The following is a 14,274-nucleotide window of genomic DNA, read 5'->3' as shown; positions in this document are numbered from 1 at the left end:
AGAAAGTTAGGATATGGTCTAAGAAGAAATTTCATCATATGAGAGAGAAATATTTTTTAGCATTGAACCTATAAGAGGATCATATATGAAACTCAATCTTAGATGAAAAATATACTTGAATTTTATTATGAGAATATGAGATACACATCGTGGTGAAATCTTTGATTACTCAAAATATCATATTCTGAATATGATTCTTTGATCTTTCAAGTTGCATTGAATTTTAAATCAAAAGTTTACTTTTCTAAGTGGATCAAAAGTATTTTGATATTATTGTTAAATTAAAGAAGAAAATTTATTTTGTCAGAGTATGATATATAGATTATGATGAAATCTTTAATAATTCGTATTACTATCTGTGTATTAATTTTTTTTTTCTTGTGATTGTTAAAGATGGTGAAGTGTATTAATTATTCAAGTCAAAATTTGAATTTTTTTTTTAAATTGAACTAAGACATCTTGCTAGTGTTAAATTTTGAATGACTTATACAAGGGACAAGATTTTGTATGAATTTATTGATTAATATTAAGGGTTGTAATGAAGGGAGCTCTATAAGAAATAATCAAGTTGATTCTACTTATAAGGATGTTGGCTTGAGTTCTTTTAGTTTGTCAAGTTAGAATTAATTTTTTTAAAAAGAAAGATTGATTTAGAATTATCTAAATGATTGTAAGGTAAATCTAAGGTTAACTCTAATTGATTCTAGACATGTTGAATTCTTGAAGAGTGATAAAACTTATGCAATGATTTCAAATATAGGAAGTGGATCAAGATTTAATTTTTATATGCTATACCCAAAGATAGTAAAGATAAAGAAACTTAAAATTTTGCCCTAAGTCTTATATAAAATTTGAAGGTTGGATCTATCCTGGATTGATCTAACATATAAGGATATTTTTATCTTTGATAGACTTATATAATTTGATAAATTAAGATCAGAGTGCGCAGCAAAAGTGTGGTAGATTAAATTGATTAGAAATATTAATCTTTTAAATCAAAAGATATTATGATGAAATACATTAGTTGCAAATAAGGAAAGATTTTATTGATAATGAAAGGATACTATAAATTTTGATAAAATCTGATCATAGTCGGATAATTTTTGTCAGTAGGTTGCTTCATTGTAGATAATACCAAAAAATTCTAGATATCTCAAGTTTAAATAGCTTGATAGTTCTGATATTAGTTCAAACTTAGAATGTCCTAACATAGATCTCATATTTTTTTTTAAATTTAATATTATTACTTAGACTGATATAGAAGATTGAGGTTTTCTTAAAATGAGAGTCTACATATAAAATTTGTTGGAAGGTCAAGAGAAGAAAGAAATCGATGATTGTGAAGAGTGCCCGATGTTTGACCTTTATTTATTTTTCTATCAAGTGTAGTCTGAGATAATTATGAATTTCGAGTGGAATGTATTAGACAAATAACGGTGGTATATTAATACAAGTCCAAAATATTACAGTTCTTCAAAAAGTTGAGAAATCAATAAGAAGAGATGAATTTGAAATTTTAAATAATTTTTGTTATAACAAGATCATGAGAAACAAATAATATATAAGATATTATCGTAAGCTTGAGAATGACATGAAGAATGTATACTTTGAAATATGTATCTCGAACGACATAACTTAATTTCGAGGACGAAATTATTTGAAAGGGGGAGAATGTAACACCCGGCCCATTTGGGCCTTGGACCAAGCCCAAAAGCCCAAAGCCCATATAAAAAAAAAATGGAATGAAGAAGACTTCTGCTGGGAGTCTTCTTCCACCCAAATCACTGGAGGAGAAGTCGAATCCGAGGTGGATTCGACCTCCCCTCCACTTTATAAGATCCCCTCTCCCCCTCCTCAACAACCCATGATGATCACCGGTCTCTCTCTCTCTCTCTCCTTTCTCCTTATTTTTCTCTAATTGAAGTCGAGGCCTCCCATACCCATGCTTGTCGAAAATCAGAGCTGACGATGCTGCTGAAGCTTGAGATAAACCCTTCTTCTCCTTCCTCTCTTCCTTCCTCTCCTTTCCCATGGCTTCGTGCATCCTCGCCGGCCTTCGGGATCACCGAAAAATCTATGAAAAGGGTGAATCCTATTTTGCTCTGTTTCAGCCGGACCCTTTCCTCTCTTTTTCGGCTACCGACACCATCGGTTGTGGCATCTCATCCCTAGGATAGGACCCTCATTCCTTTATATCTCTTCCCTGAAGGTATTGGCCATCGATGACCGGCCAATGATCGAAAAATAAAAGAAAAAATAGTGATCTCCTATTTTTCTAATCTCTTCTTGATTTCTCGCCGGCTGAACCTTGCCGTCGGCCATCCCTTGCTCCACCGCCGCCTCCACCTGCTGTCGGACCTTCGACGAAGCTGTCGCCCTCGCCGGAGCCAAGCTGGAGCCCCCTCGTCCGTCTCCTGTTTCGGCCCAAGGGAGGCCGTGGGAAGAAAAGGAAAAAAAAATAAAGAAAGAAGAAGAAAGAAGAAAAAGAAAAGAAAAAGAGAAAAAGAAAAAGAAAAAGAAAAAGAGAAAGAGAAAAATAAAAATAAAATAAAATAAAAAAGAAGAAGAGAGAGAAAATTTCTCTCTCTCCTCTCCCTCCTTTCTCTCTCTTTCCTCTCTCCTCTCTCTACATTCTCTCTACATTTTCTCTCTAGACCTTTCTCTCTCTTTATGGATTTTATCTCTCTAGTGTCTTTCTCTCTCTGATTTCATCACGAATCCTAGGATAAAATTGATATGAAAATATGATGATCTGAGATTGCTCTGAAATTCGTACAGTAGATTAGATTTCGAACCGATCTTTATTCGAAATTGATAACATCAATCATGGTTAATCCATATTGAGTCACCCTGATATGACATCTGATTATCTCGACCATGATTGCCTCATCGGAAGGATACGAATATTCTCTCTCCACTTTCTCTCTCAACTTTCTCTCTCTAAATTTTTTTCTCTTTTCATAAATTTTTTCTCTCTAAAAATCTTATGGATCAGTGGAGGATCCAGATACTTAGACAAATCCTAATTTTGGTTAATCCTGAGAGAGGTCTTAGATTTGTGTTATTAGGATTGATTATCGGATAATTTTCTCGATATATGATTTTTATATTTGATTAGGGTTATGAAGAGATAATTGTTTGCATATGATATCGAGTGGAATATTTTGTTAAAAAAATTCATAAATTAAAGAAGAACATTGATTTCTATGCTTGGATCAGTCACCGATAAAGATAAGAATCCCTGTACATGATCATCATTATATATGTTATTTTACCGTTGGTTTTATCTCATTGATTTTGTATCGTTGGATTTGAGATCGATGAATTTGTTATATCTAAGACACTATTATTTATTTATGTGATTTTGAGCATGAGTATATTATATCAATACATATGTATCAGCGATTGATGGCATGATTATATGGGTATGACATATTTATTACACTGTAAAATTTGAATTGATTAATGAAGTCAAATATTATAATTTCATGAAAATAAAAAGAAAGAGAAATATGGTTTGGACTGGCCTTGTCATGTGGAATAGCCTGCCAGGAGCTTATGCTTGGGACAGCCCCCACAGGCTTATGTGTGGAAGAATCTGATCTGAGAAAAATCATGAATGATTTGATCCGAGAAAGATCGTGGCCACTTTGATCCGAGAAAGATCATGAATATTTTGATCTGAAGAAGATCACAGAAATCGATCCGAATAAAAGATCATCGCATGATCCTGATAGTCCAAAGCCAAAGCCAAAAAGAAAAGGATTAAAGACGATGTGATAATAGAAGAAAATAGAAAGATAAGACATGAAACAATCGTTGAATAAAATTGTTTCACTTATTAACATATGATAATGTATCTCTTTTGATAAAACAGATAATCTATAAATGTTTGCAATATTCTGAACAGTGAACATCGGCTTTTATGTGTTATTGCTTATCTTTATTTTCAGATTATATTATTATATTGGTGTGATATGAAAATTTTTATTAGGCTGTAAAGCTCACACTCCATCTTTCTTTTCTTCTCAGAGTTACAAGATGTCCATGGTTAGCTATGGTATGGATTTGTGAATGAGCGGATGCATAGATAGAGTACCGTTGATACCTGATCAGAAGATTGAAGGAATGTTAATTGTAATTATGCAAGTTTTATGAATTATTATTGAAATTAAATATTATGGTTGATAAGGTTGTAATGATTTAATTTGACCTTGCATATTCTTTAGGGCTTACTCTAAAGAGTGTGCGGCCATCACGTATTCGATCCGGATGTTGGATTCGAGGCGTGACAGAAGTAGAGATCACCTTGCTGAAGTGAGGGCACTTACACACCCCTGATTTTAGCCTTCCGTTTGCTCATTGGTTTGGAAGGGGGGAGTGGGTCCCTTGGTATACCGTATCCACGAGGGACCATCTATGTCTTGGATCCAAACCTCAGGGATCCACTGAATGAAATTTGGTGTATCCTTCAAGAAGCTCGTAAACAGTGGTGAGCTGCATTTCAGTCGAAATTTTCTGAGATTCTGCACGGCAGTCGGAGCATTTTGATGCGGCTCGAGTAGGTCCAATAACCACCGTGGGAGGTGCTCCGATTGTTGATCAGGATTATTGGAAACATCTGGGAGGCACTCCGGCGAGTGACCAGTGGGTATCTCTGAGGGCCCCTGGAGCACAAAAGGATGTTCCAGGACCACGACCAGGAATTGCAACTTATCAACATTCTCCACGTGCTCGGGTTTGATACTCTTTCCAACCTCGGGTTTGATACTCTTTCCAACCTCGGGTTTTCCTTAATATAGAGCTTGTCAGTTAAGGAGGGGAGGTTTTTGATTTCTCTCAGGTTGTGCGCGCCCTCAATATGCAATTTCTGCAAGTTGGTGGCATACCCCAGACCTTCCGGAAGAGCTATTAGCTCGGGACAGTTCTCTAGGCGTAGGCTCTTGAGATGCGGCAACAGCTTAGAGGCTCCTCTAATTTCATCACCAACCTCTTCCAGCACGCCTAATGACCATTCTTTCCAGTTGCGCATGTGTTTGAGTTGCAGGTATTCAAGCCTAGGAAATGCAGTTACTCCTGAGCCACGGCGACCAAGAAGCTCGGGTCCAATCGTTGAGATCGCATCTGCTCCTGAAATCCGAAGGAATTTTAGCTGGGGCAGTAGGCCTAGCGGAGGAAGCTGCGGACATGATTTACAATTATAAAGGTGCAAGGATGCTAGGTGAGGAAAGGAGGCACCCAGTGAGGATGACATCAACCAGCCGGGAAACCCACTACCAAAGAAATCGTGGAACTGAAGGACTTCTAGGTTGGATGGAGGAGAGAGGTCGTTGCATATTTTGTTCACTATCTGGATTGCATCCTCTCCACACCGTGGCTGATTGTTCTCAACTTCGAGTGGCAGCCAACGCAAACCCAATCTTCTAAGAAAGCAGCTGTTTGCAAGTGCCGAAGCTCCTTCTCGTGACCTCTCCAACCTATCTATCCCGAGCACTCTCAGCTGGGACAGAGATTGCAGCTCCTCCAAATCGCACCCCTGGTCTTCCTCACCACCATCATCACCGACCACAAATCCTTCAAGATAGACGAGATTTCTCAGTTTGCCTATTCCTTTTGGGAGATGGCTCAATGGAGTTCCGCCGAGACGAAGGCATGTTAGATCGCACAAGCTTGTGATGGCCTTGGGAAGCGTGTGCAAGGATTTACAGCCCGAGAGGTTCAACGTCTGCAGATTTTGAAGGCGTCCGATAGACTCGGGTAAATTTGTGGCATTCGTTCGATCAAGATCCAGGTGCCTTAGATGTAATAGGTTTCCAATGGAGTCTGGAAGGCTCTCCAGTCTCGTGTCGTTCAAGTTCAAAACCCGTAGCTGTCGGAGTCCTTCAAGATCATGCTCAACTATCTCTGCCGTGGGACTTCTAGACACAATTAGAGTCCTCAAGCATTTCTGCTTTTTCACTACATCAGGGATTTCTAGCCTCTCTCCCGAGTTTGAAATTGACAAGCGACGAAGCTTGGTCAAGGGGTTCGTGTTACATGTTCTTTCATCACCGACAAAAGTGCTCTCATCTCCCATCAAAAACAGAGCAAGAGAACGTAGTAAATCGTGCATTGTGCACAGACTATCATCTACGATGCCAGAATCTGGTTGTAAAAGATTCCTGCAAATCAATTCTTGATAGTAATTTTCGGCTAAATCTTCTAACAATACATCTCCTTGTGATTTTACAAAACCTTCAGCCAACCAGTACTGAACAAGATCATCACGATAGATTGTGTAGCCCTCAGGATATAAGGAGCAATAAAGGAAACATTGTTTAAGATCAGATGATAAATCTTCATAGCTTAAAAATAAGGCTCCTGGGAGTTCTGTCTGAAGTTGGCTCATAGACCATGCATCACTTCTGAGAACATTATTCCACTCTATGCTGCTTCTATTCTTCAACCTTAAAACCCCCGCAATAGTTTTGATTGCAAGAGGAAGGCCATCGCATTTTTCCACAATTTTAATACCAATTTCTTTTAAATTAAAGATCTCTTCCTTTTCATCATCTCTAAAGACTTTCTTGCATAGCAATGTCCAGCCATGATCCCTATCCATTTTGTCAACATGGTATACAGGTGCTCTCACATTCGTAGCCACATTTTCATCTCGAGTAGTGATCACAATCCTACCACTAGCCGTTGCACTATCTAAAGGATATCTAAGCAGATCCTCCCATACTTTTGCTTCCCATATATCATCTAATACAATAATGAACCTTTTTGAAAGGACAGAGGAAAGATAGGGTATGAGTTCAGCTTTTGTTTTAGCCTGCCCGTAATCTCCACCCGCACTCCTAATCATCTCTTTCAGCAACTCTGTCTCTGAAAAATCCTTGGACACACACACCCATATTCGTATAGGAAAGTTTTCTTTTACTCTTTCATCATTGTATATCTTAGAAGCAAGAATAGTTTTGCCGATTCCACCCATCCCAACAATCCCCAAAATCCAGCAATTTTGTTCATCTTCTTCGACTAATGAATCCACAAGACCCGGGGTAGCTTCTTCAATTTGTTTTCCTACGATATCAGAATTAACGTCAATGGGAAAAGTCTGACGGGGATTCACTCTGCTCACTTGGACATCTTGGTTAGTGTATTCTAGTTTAGGTAATGCTGATCTATCCTCTACAATCTCTTTCAGCCTATTATTAAGATCTCTAATTCTGTCACCAATTTCATGGCGGAACTTCATACAACCAAAGCAAGAAAATAGAGGGAAGGGATGGCATACCACTGAAACAGACTGATGCCTCTCCAATAATTTGTTGCCTTCGATGATACAAAGGTCAATGATATCATCTGCGTCATACATGATATCTTTCAACTCCCTCACCCAATTACTGATGTTTGGGTCTTCATACCTCTTCCGCTCTGCATGTTCAAGAAAACCTCTTATCCTTTCCAGTCTTCTTTGAAGCTTCTGGAGATCATCCTTCACTTTGAGCATGATTGACACCTCACCCTCTACAAAATTCATAAGTTTTGTCACACCCCTGACCCGAAATTGTGAGTCGGAGGTTATGGCAACCGCTGCATACTGACGAGAACTCTCTTCAAAAGCATACAAGGCATTTTATCACGATATCAATGCATCACAATAGAATAGAATTTAAATAATTTATGACTCAACTTTATTTCAATTAACTAAATCATACATCTTACAAAATAAAATTTCATAGCCTTGCAATCAAATCTTAATAAATCCTAATCTAAAATAAAATATCAAAATCTTCCTCTAATTCCCTCTCCCATATTGAATTTTCGAATCAAGCTAGATCTCTAAATCTGTAAAAACAATAAAAACTCATCATGAGCTAAACAGCCCAATAAGCAATGTGCACTTTAGCTAGATAAAGTTAGTAATAATAATATATTAAAAGATAAACATACAAAGTACATCAGTTTAAATATAAAATACTAATCAAAATAAGATCATTCAAATTCAGTCTTTCAAAATTTATTTTCAAATTTTTCGGTTTATAAATCTATTTCTTTCAAAACAATATACATATCTCGACAGCTGTGAGCTAAATCAAAGTACCACTGTATAACCTCCAATGATAGGGTATCAAAATACCAGCGCACAACCCCCACTGGTGGGGTATCAAAATACTAGCATATAACTTACACTGGTAGGATATCGAAATACTAGCATATAACCTTCATTGGCAGAGTATCGAAATACCAGCATATAACCTCCACTGGTAGGGTATCGAAATACCAACATATAACCTCTACTGACAGGGCTCGAAACTTAGTCAAGCTGTGAATCAAAATCCATTTCAATTTAAAACACTTGTTCATATTCTAATTCGAAGATCACAAATCAAGTGATATCGAAATAAATCAATATAATCCATATCGAATTTAATATGCATATTTATAAATCAACAAGGAGCATATTCAACAATTCAAAACACCACACATCATATTCATAAATCATGCATAGTTTAATATAAAAAATATTTTATAATTTACTAAATAATCTAGAAAAATAAAGCATTACTTACTTTACGAGTGAATCCAATTAATTTTGAGAATCTTTCTCGAAGTTTGTTATCTTCATATTAGAAGTTTGTGTATCTCGTTGCATAAGAATATAAACCCTTTCTTGGGTCCGGGGTTTTGGATTTCTATTTTGATTTTGTTCAATCATTGGGATAAACTGACTCTTTACTCTTTACGGGCAATCGGCTATTTTATGACCCTTCTGACCACAACCAAAATATGCACCGATGTTCCAACAATAATCTTTTTCACTATGAGCTTTGCCACACTCAGAACACTTGATGCTATTAGTCGGCCCAGAGCTACTACCTGTTGATCTCTTATTCGAACCCTCAATACTTTTATTATTCTGTCCTTGAATTTCATTCGACCTATTCCTCTTCTTTTGATTTCTTTCTTTTTCTATATGTTCCTTATTAACTTCTCTTTCGATTATCAGTGCCTTATTTACTACATCCATGTAAGTAGTTAACTCTAATGAAGCCACTTATTTTTTAATTTCTATCTTCAGGCCCATCTCAAATTTATGCACTCGATCTCGCTCGTCCTCAACCATCTTCGAAATAAATTTAGAAAGCTCAATGAATTCAGCTTCATATTCCACTACCGACATACTTCTTTGTTTCAAATAAATAAACTCTTGCTCTTTTTGAATCCTTACACTTCGAGAAAAATACTAATCATGAAATACCCTTAGAAATCTTTCTCAGATGAGTTGCTCTCCTTTTTGCTCATATTTATGTTCCAATCTTTGGTACCAATTAAACGCCTCATGTTGTAATAAATAAGCAGCATATCTAATCTTTTCTTCATCACGACACTCTTGGATAGCAAAGGCCTTTTCTATCTCTCTTATCCAGTTGATGGCTTCTAAAGGTTTGATGGCTCCCTTGAAAGCAGGAGGAGCTATCTTTTTAAATTCTATGATGTTGTTGCACTGGTTGATCTCTATGACCATGCTGTTGTGGTATATCTCGGTGTATCTGTTGCTGTTCAAGCAATTATTGCTGCTTTTATATCACTTCTACCATGGTTTGCATCAATTGGGCCATGTTCGATTCTTGACATGCTGTCGGAGTAGCTCCGATAGGATTAACAACTCCATCCTCCCGAGGGGTGCCACTAATCGGGTGAGAAATATTACCTTCCTATTGGTTTGATATCTCTCTAACAGCAACCCGAGCAGCTCTATTTATTCGACGTGAGGCCATCTTAGTCTCACCAAAATTCTTTTCAAACCTAATATCTAAAATCATTATTTATTGAATTAAATCTTAATTATTCCAAAATAAAATATTAAATCTTCTTAAGCTGGCTATCTATTGGTCGATGATCAAGATCTCTTTCTTAGGATCTCAAGGGCTATTAGGGAGATTTTCAAACCGAAGGGAGAGGAGAAAGAGAGAGAAAATCTAATATTTAGAGAGAGAAATCCATCAAAAGAGAAATGGTTTGGAGAGAGAATATTCTAGAGAAAAAAATAATTATTTTTTTAAAAAGAAAAAGTGCAAGCTCTTGAAGGGAGAAGAGAGAGAAATACTTTCTCTCTCTTTTTTTTCTTTTATTTTCTTTCTTCTTCTTTTTTTTTCCTTTTTCTCCCTTTTTTTTCTTCATGGGAGAGGGAACCCGCGTCCCTCTCTTCCCTCTTTTCTTTCACAAAACAGGGGAGCTCTTGCTCCCCATTGTTCTCGACGAGGAGACACTCTCCCCTCCCAGCAGACCACCACTCAGGCCGGTGGGGCAATCCTCAGCGATGCTGAGCAGCCAGGTCCAGTGACCGACGACGGTAACCAGCGGTCAAAAAAAAATAAAAACAAAAATGGAAAATAGGGGATTTTCTGGTTCAAATTTTTTTCTAACAGAATTTGGCGATAGTCGATCGGAATCCGAGCTTCTAAGGGCCAAGAAGGATGAGGAGAAAGATTTGCATAGAGTTCAGAGAATCCTTACCTTAATTTCGATGGTGGTTGACCATGATTCCCGCAGATGCAATCAATGCTTCTTGAAAAGCAGACTCTGGTGATCTTCCTTAGAGTTGTCCTTGATTCTTGATGGGAGGAAGAGGGAAGAGCCCTCCCCTTTAAATAGGGCCAGAGGGAAGGAGTTTGACTCCTCAATGATAGTGATTTTCAACTTCGATCGAGAGTCTCTTAGGAAGAAGAAGACTCCTTAACAGAGTCTTCTTCTTCCTAAGAGACTCCCGATCGAAGTTGAAAATCACCATCGTTGAGGAGTCAAACTCCTTCCCTCTTCTTCTTCTTAATTTTTTTTTTTAATACTGCTTTGAGATCTATGCTAGGGGTGGGTATTACATTCTCCCCTCCTAAAAAAAAAATTCATCTTCAAAATTTTTTTTTGGCTTAAGTCCTTAAAAATTTTGGATTACTTTTACGTTAAATTATGTCATCCTCTAATTTCAAAATCAAACTTTCATCATAATATCCTTCAATCAATTTTACTGTTCTATCGACTTAGAAACAATTCAGACCACTAAACTTTCACTACATACTTTGATTCAATCTACTAGTGCACTTGTGTCAATCTAAGTTTCTAAATTATGTCATGATCAGTATAAGTCATTATCCCAATGTCTCCAGTGTCTACTTACCTACACTCATATCTTACTGTGTCATAGCCTATCCACTTATGCTCTGATACTACTTTAATTATCACGCCCCTGAACTGAGATTGTGAGTCGAAGGTCATGGCAACCGCCGCATACTCATAAAGAACTCTCTCCAAAAGCATGCAAGACATCTTTTCAAGATATCAATGCATCACAGTGAAATAAAATTTAAATAATTTATGACTCAACTTTATTTCAATTAACTAAATCAAATATCTTATAAAATAAAATTTTATAGCCTTACAATCAAATCTTAATAAATCCTAATCTAAAATAAAATATCAAAATCTTCCTCTAATTCACTCTCTCATATTGAATCTCTAGATCAAGCTAGATTTTTGAATCTGTAAAAATAATAGCTAAAAACTCATCATGAGTTAAACAGCCTAGTAAGCAATGTGCACTTTAGCTAGATAAAGTCAGCAATAATAATATCCTGAAAGATAAACATACAAAGTACATCAATTTAAACATAAAACACTAATCAAAATAAGATCATTCAAATTCAGTCTTTCAAAATTTATTTTCAAATTGTTCGATTCATAAATTTATTTTTTTCAAAACAACATACATATCTCGACAGTCATGAGCTAAATCAAAGTACCATTATATAATCCTCAATGGCAGGATATCAAAATATTAGTGCATAACTCCACTGGTAGGGTATCGAAATACCAGCATATAACCCCTATTGGTACGGTATCGAAATACCAGCATATAACCTTCACTGGTAGAGTATTGAAATACCAGCATATAACTCCCACTAGTAAGATATCGAAATACCAGCATATAACCCCCACTAGTAGGATATCGAAATACCAGCATATAATCCCTACTGATAGGGTTCGAAACTTAGTTAGGCTGCGAATAAAAATCCATCTCAATTTAAAACATTTGTTCATATTTTAATTCGAAAATCATAAATCAGGTGATATTGAAATCAATCAATATAATTCATAACGAATTTAATACACATATTTATAAATCAACAAGGAGCATATTCAACAATTCAAAACACCACACATCATATTCATAAATCATGCATAGTTCGATATAGAAAATATTTATAATTTACTGAATAATGTAGAAAAAATGAAGCATTACTTACTTTGCCAGCGAATCTAATTAATTCTGAAAATCTTTTTCAGAGTCTGTTATCTTTGTATCAGAAGTTTGTGTATCTCGTTGCATAAGAGTATAGACCCTTTCTTGGGCCCGAGATTCTAGATTTGTATTTTGATTTTGTTCAATCATCGAGATAAACTGACTTTCTACTCTTTACAGGCAATCAGCTATTTGGTGGCCTTTCTGACCATAACCAAAACATACACCAATGTTCTAATGATAGTCTTTTTCACTATGAGCTTTGCCACACCTAGAACACTTGATGATATCAGTCGGTCCAGAGCTACTACCTGTTGATCTCTTATTCGAACCCTCGATACTTTTATTATTCTATCTTTGAATTTCATTTGACCTATTTTTCTTCTTTTGATTTCTTTCTTTTTCTGCACGTTCCTCATTAACTTCTCTTTCGATTATCAGTGCCTTATTTACCACATTTGTGTAAGTAGTTAACTCTAATGGAACTACTTATTTTTTAATTTCTATCTAAATTTATGCACTCGATCTCGTTAGTCCTCAACCATCCTCGGAACAAACTTAGAAAGCTCAATGAATTTAGCTTCATATTCCACTATCGATATACTTCTTTGTTTCAAATAAATAAACTCTTACTCTTTTTAAATCCTTACACTTCGAAAAAAATACTGATCATGAAATGTCCTTCGAAATCTTTTCCAGGTGAGTTGCTTCCCTTCTTGCTCATATTTATGTTCTAATCTTTGGTACCAATTAAATGCTTCACCTTGTAATAAATAAGCAGCATATCTAATTTTTTCTTTATCATGACACTCTTGGATGGCAAAGGCTTTTTCCATCTCTCTTATCCAGTTGATGACTTTTAAAGATTCGATGGTTCCTTTGAAAGCAAGAGGAGCTATCTTTTTAAATTCTACAATGTTGTTTCGCTGCACTGGCTGTTCTCTATGACCATGCTGTTGTGGTATATCTCGATGTATCTGTTGCTGTTCAAGCAATTGTTGCTGTCTTTGTATCACTTCTACTATTGTTTGCATCAATTGGGCCATATTCGGTTTCTGACGTGCTGTCGGAGTAGTTCCGACATGATCAACAACTCCATCCTCCTGAAGGGTGCCACCAATTGGGTGAGGAGTATTACCCTCCTATTGGTTCGATATCTCTCTAACAGCAACCCGAGTAGCTCTATTTATTCAACGTGAGGCCATCTTAATCTCACCAAAGTTCTTTTCAAACCTAATATCCAAAATTATTATTTATTAAATTAAATCCTAATTATTCTAAAATAAAACACTAAATCTTCTTAGGCTACCTATCTATTGGTCGATGATCAAGATCCCTTTCTTAGGATTTCAAGGGCTATTAAGGGGGTTTTCAAACCGAAGGGAGAGGGGAAAGAGAGAGAAAACCCAACATTTTAGAGAGAGAAATCTACCAAAAGAGAAACAGTCTGGAGAGAGAATATTTAAAAAAATAATTAATTTTTTTAGAGAGAAAAAGTGCAAGCCCTTGAAGGGAGAAGAGAGAGAAATACTTTCTCTCTCTCTCTCTCTTTTCTTTTTTTTTTTTTTCTTCTTTTTTTTTTCTCTCTTTTCTTTTTTTTTTTCTTCTTTTTTTTTTTTTCACGAGAGGGAACCCGCGTCCCTCTCTTCCCTCTTTTCTTTCACGGAACAGGGGAGCTCTTGCTCCCCCTTATTCCCGATGAGGAGATGCTCCCTCCCCCAGCCAACCACCACTCAGGCCAGTGGGGCAGTCCCCGACGACATCGAGCGACCAGGTTCGGTGACTGGCGATGGCAACCAGCGGCTGAAAAAAAACCAAAAATAAAAGGGGAAAATAAGGGATTTTCTGGTTCAATTTTTTTTTCTAACAAAATCCGGCGATAGCCAATCGGAATCCAAGCTTCTAAGGGCCTAAAAGGATGAGGAGAAAGATTTGCACAGAGTTCAGAGAATCCTTACCTTAATTTCGACGGTGGTTGACTGTGATTT

At 36.5% G+C, this 14,274-nt stretch overlaps 1 protein-coding gene across 1 annotated transcript; it reads right to left on the bottom strand.

The window, feature by feature from the left end:
• Positions 1-4,343: 4,343 nt before the first annotated feature.
• LOC140855755 (putative disease resistance protein RGA4) lies at positions 4,344-13,332 on the bottom strand. Its single transcript, XM_073252401.1, is given in 3 exon segments — positions 4,344-4,762; positions 4,765-7,599; positions 13,050-13,332. Coding segments are annotated over 3 exon segments (3,537 nt in total).
• Positions 13,333-14,274: the final 942 nt, after the last annotated feature.

The sequence above is a fragment of the Elaeis guineensis genome, chromosome 1, assembly GCF_000442705.2.
Source record: "Elaeis guineensis isolate ETL-2024a chromosome 1, EG11, whole genome shotgun sequence".
Taxonomy (NCBI): Eukaryota; Viridiplantae; Streptophyta; class Magnoliopsida; order Arecales; family Arecaceae; genus Elaeis; species Elaeis guineensis.
Note: the sequence above shows the minus strand (reverse complement) of the source record. Positions and strands in the feature narration are given on the sequence as shown.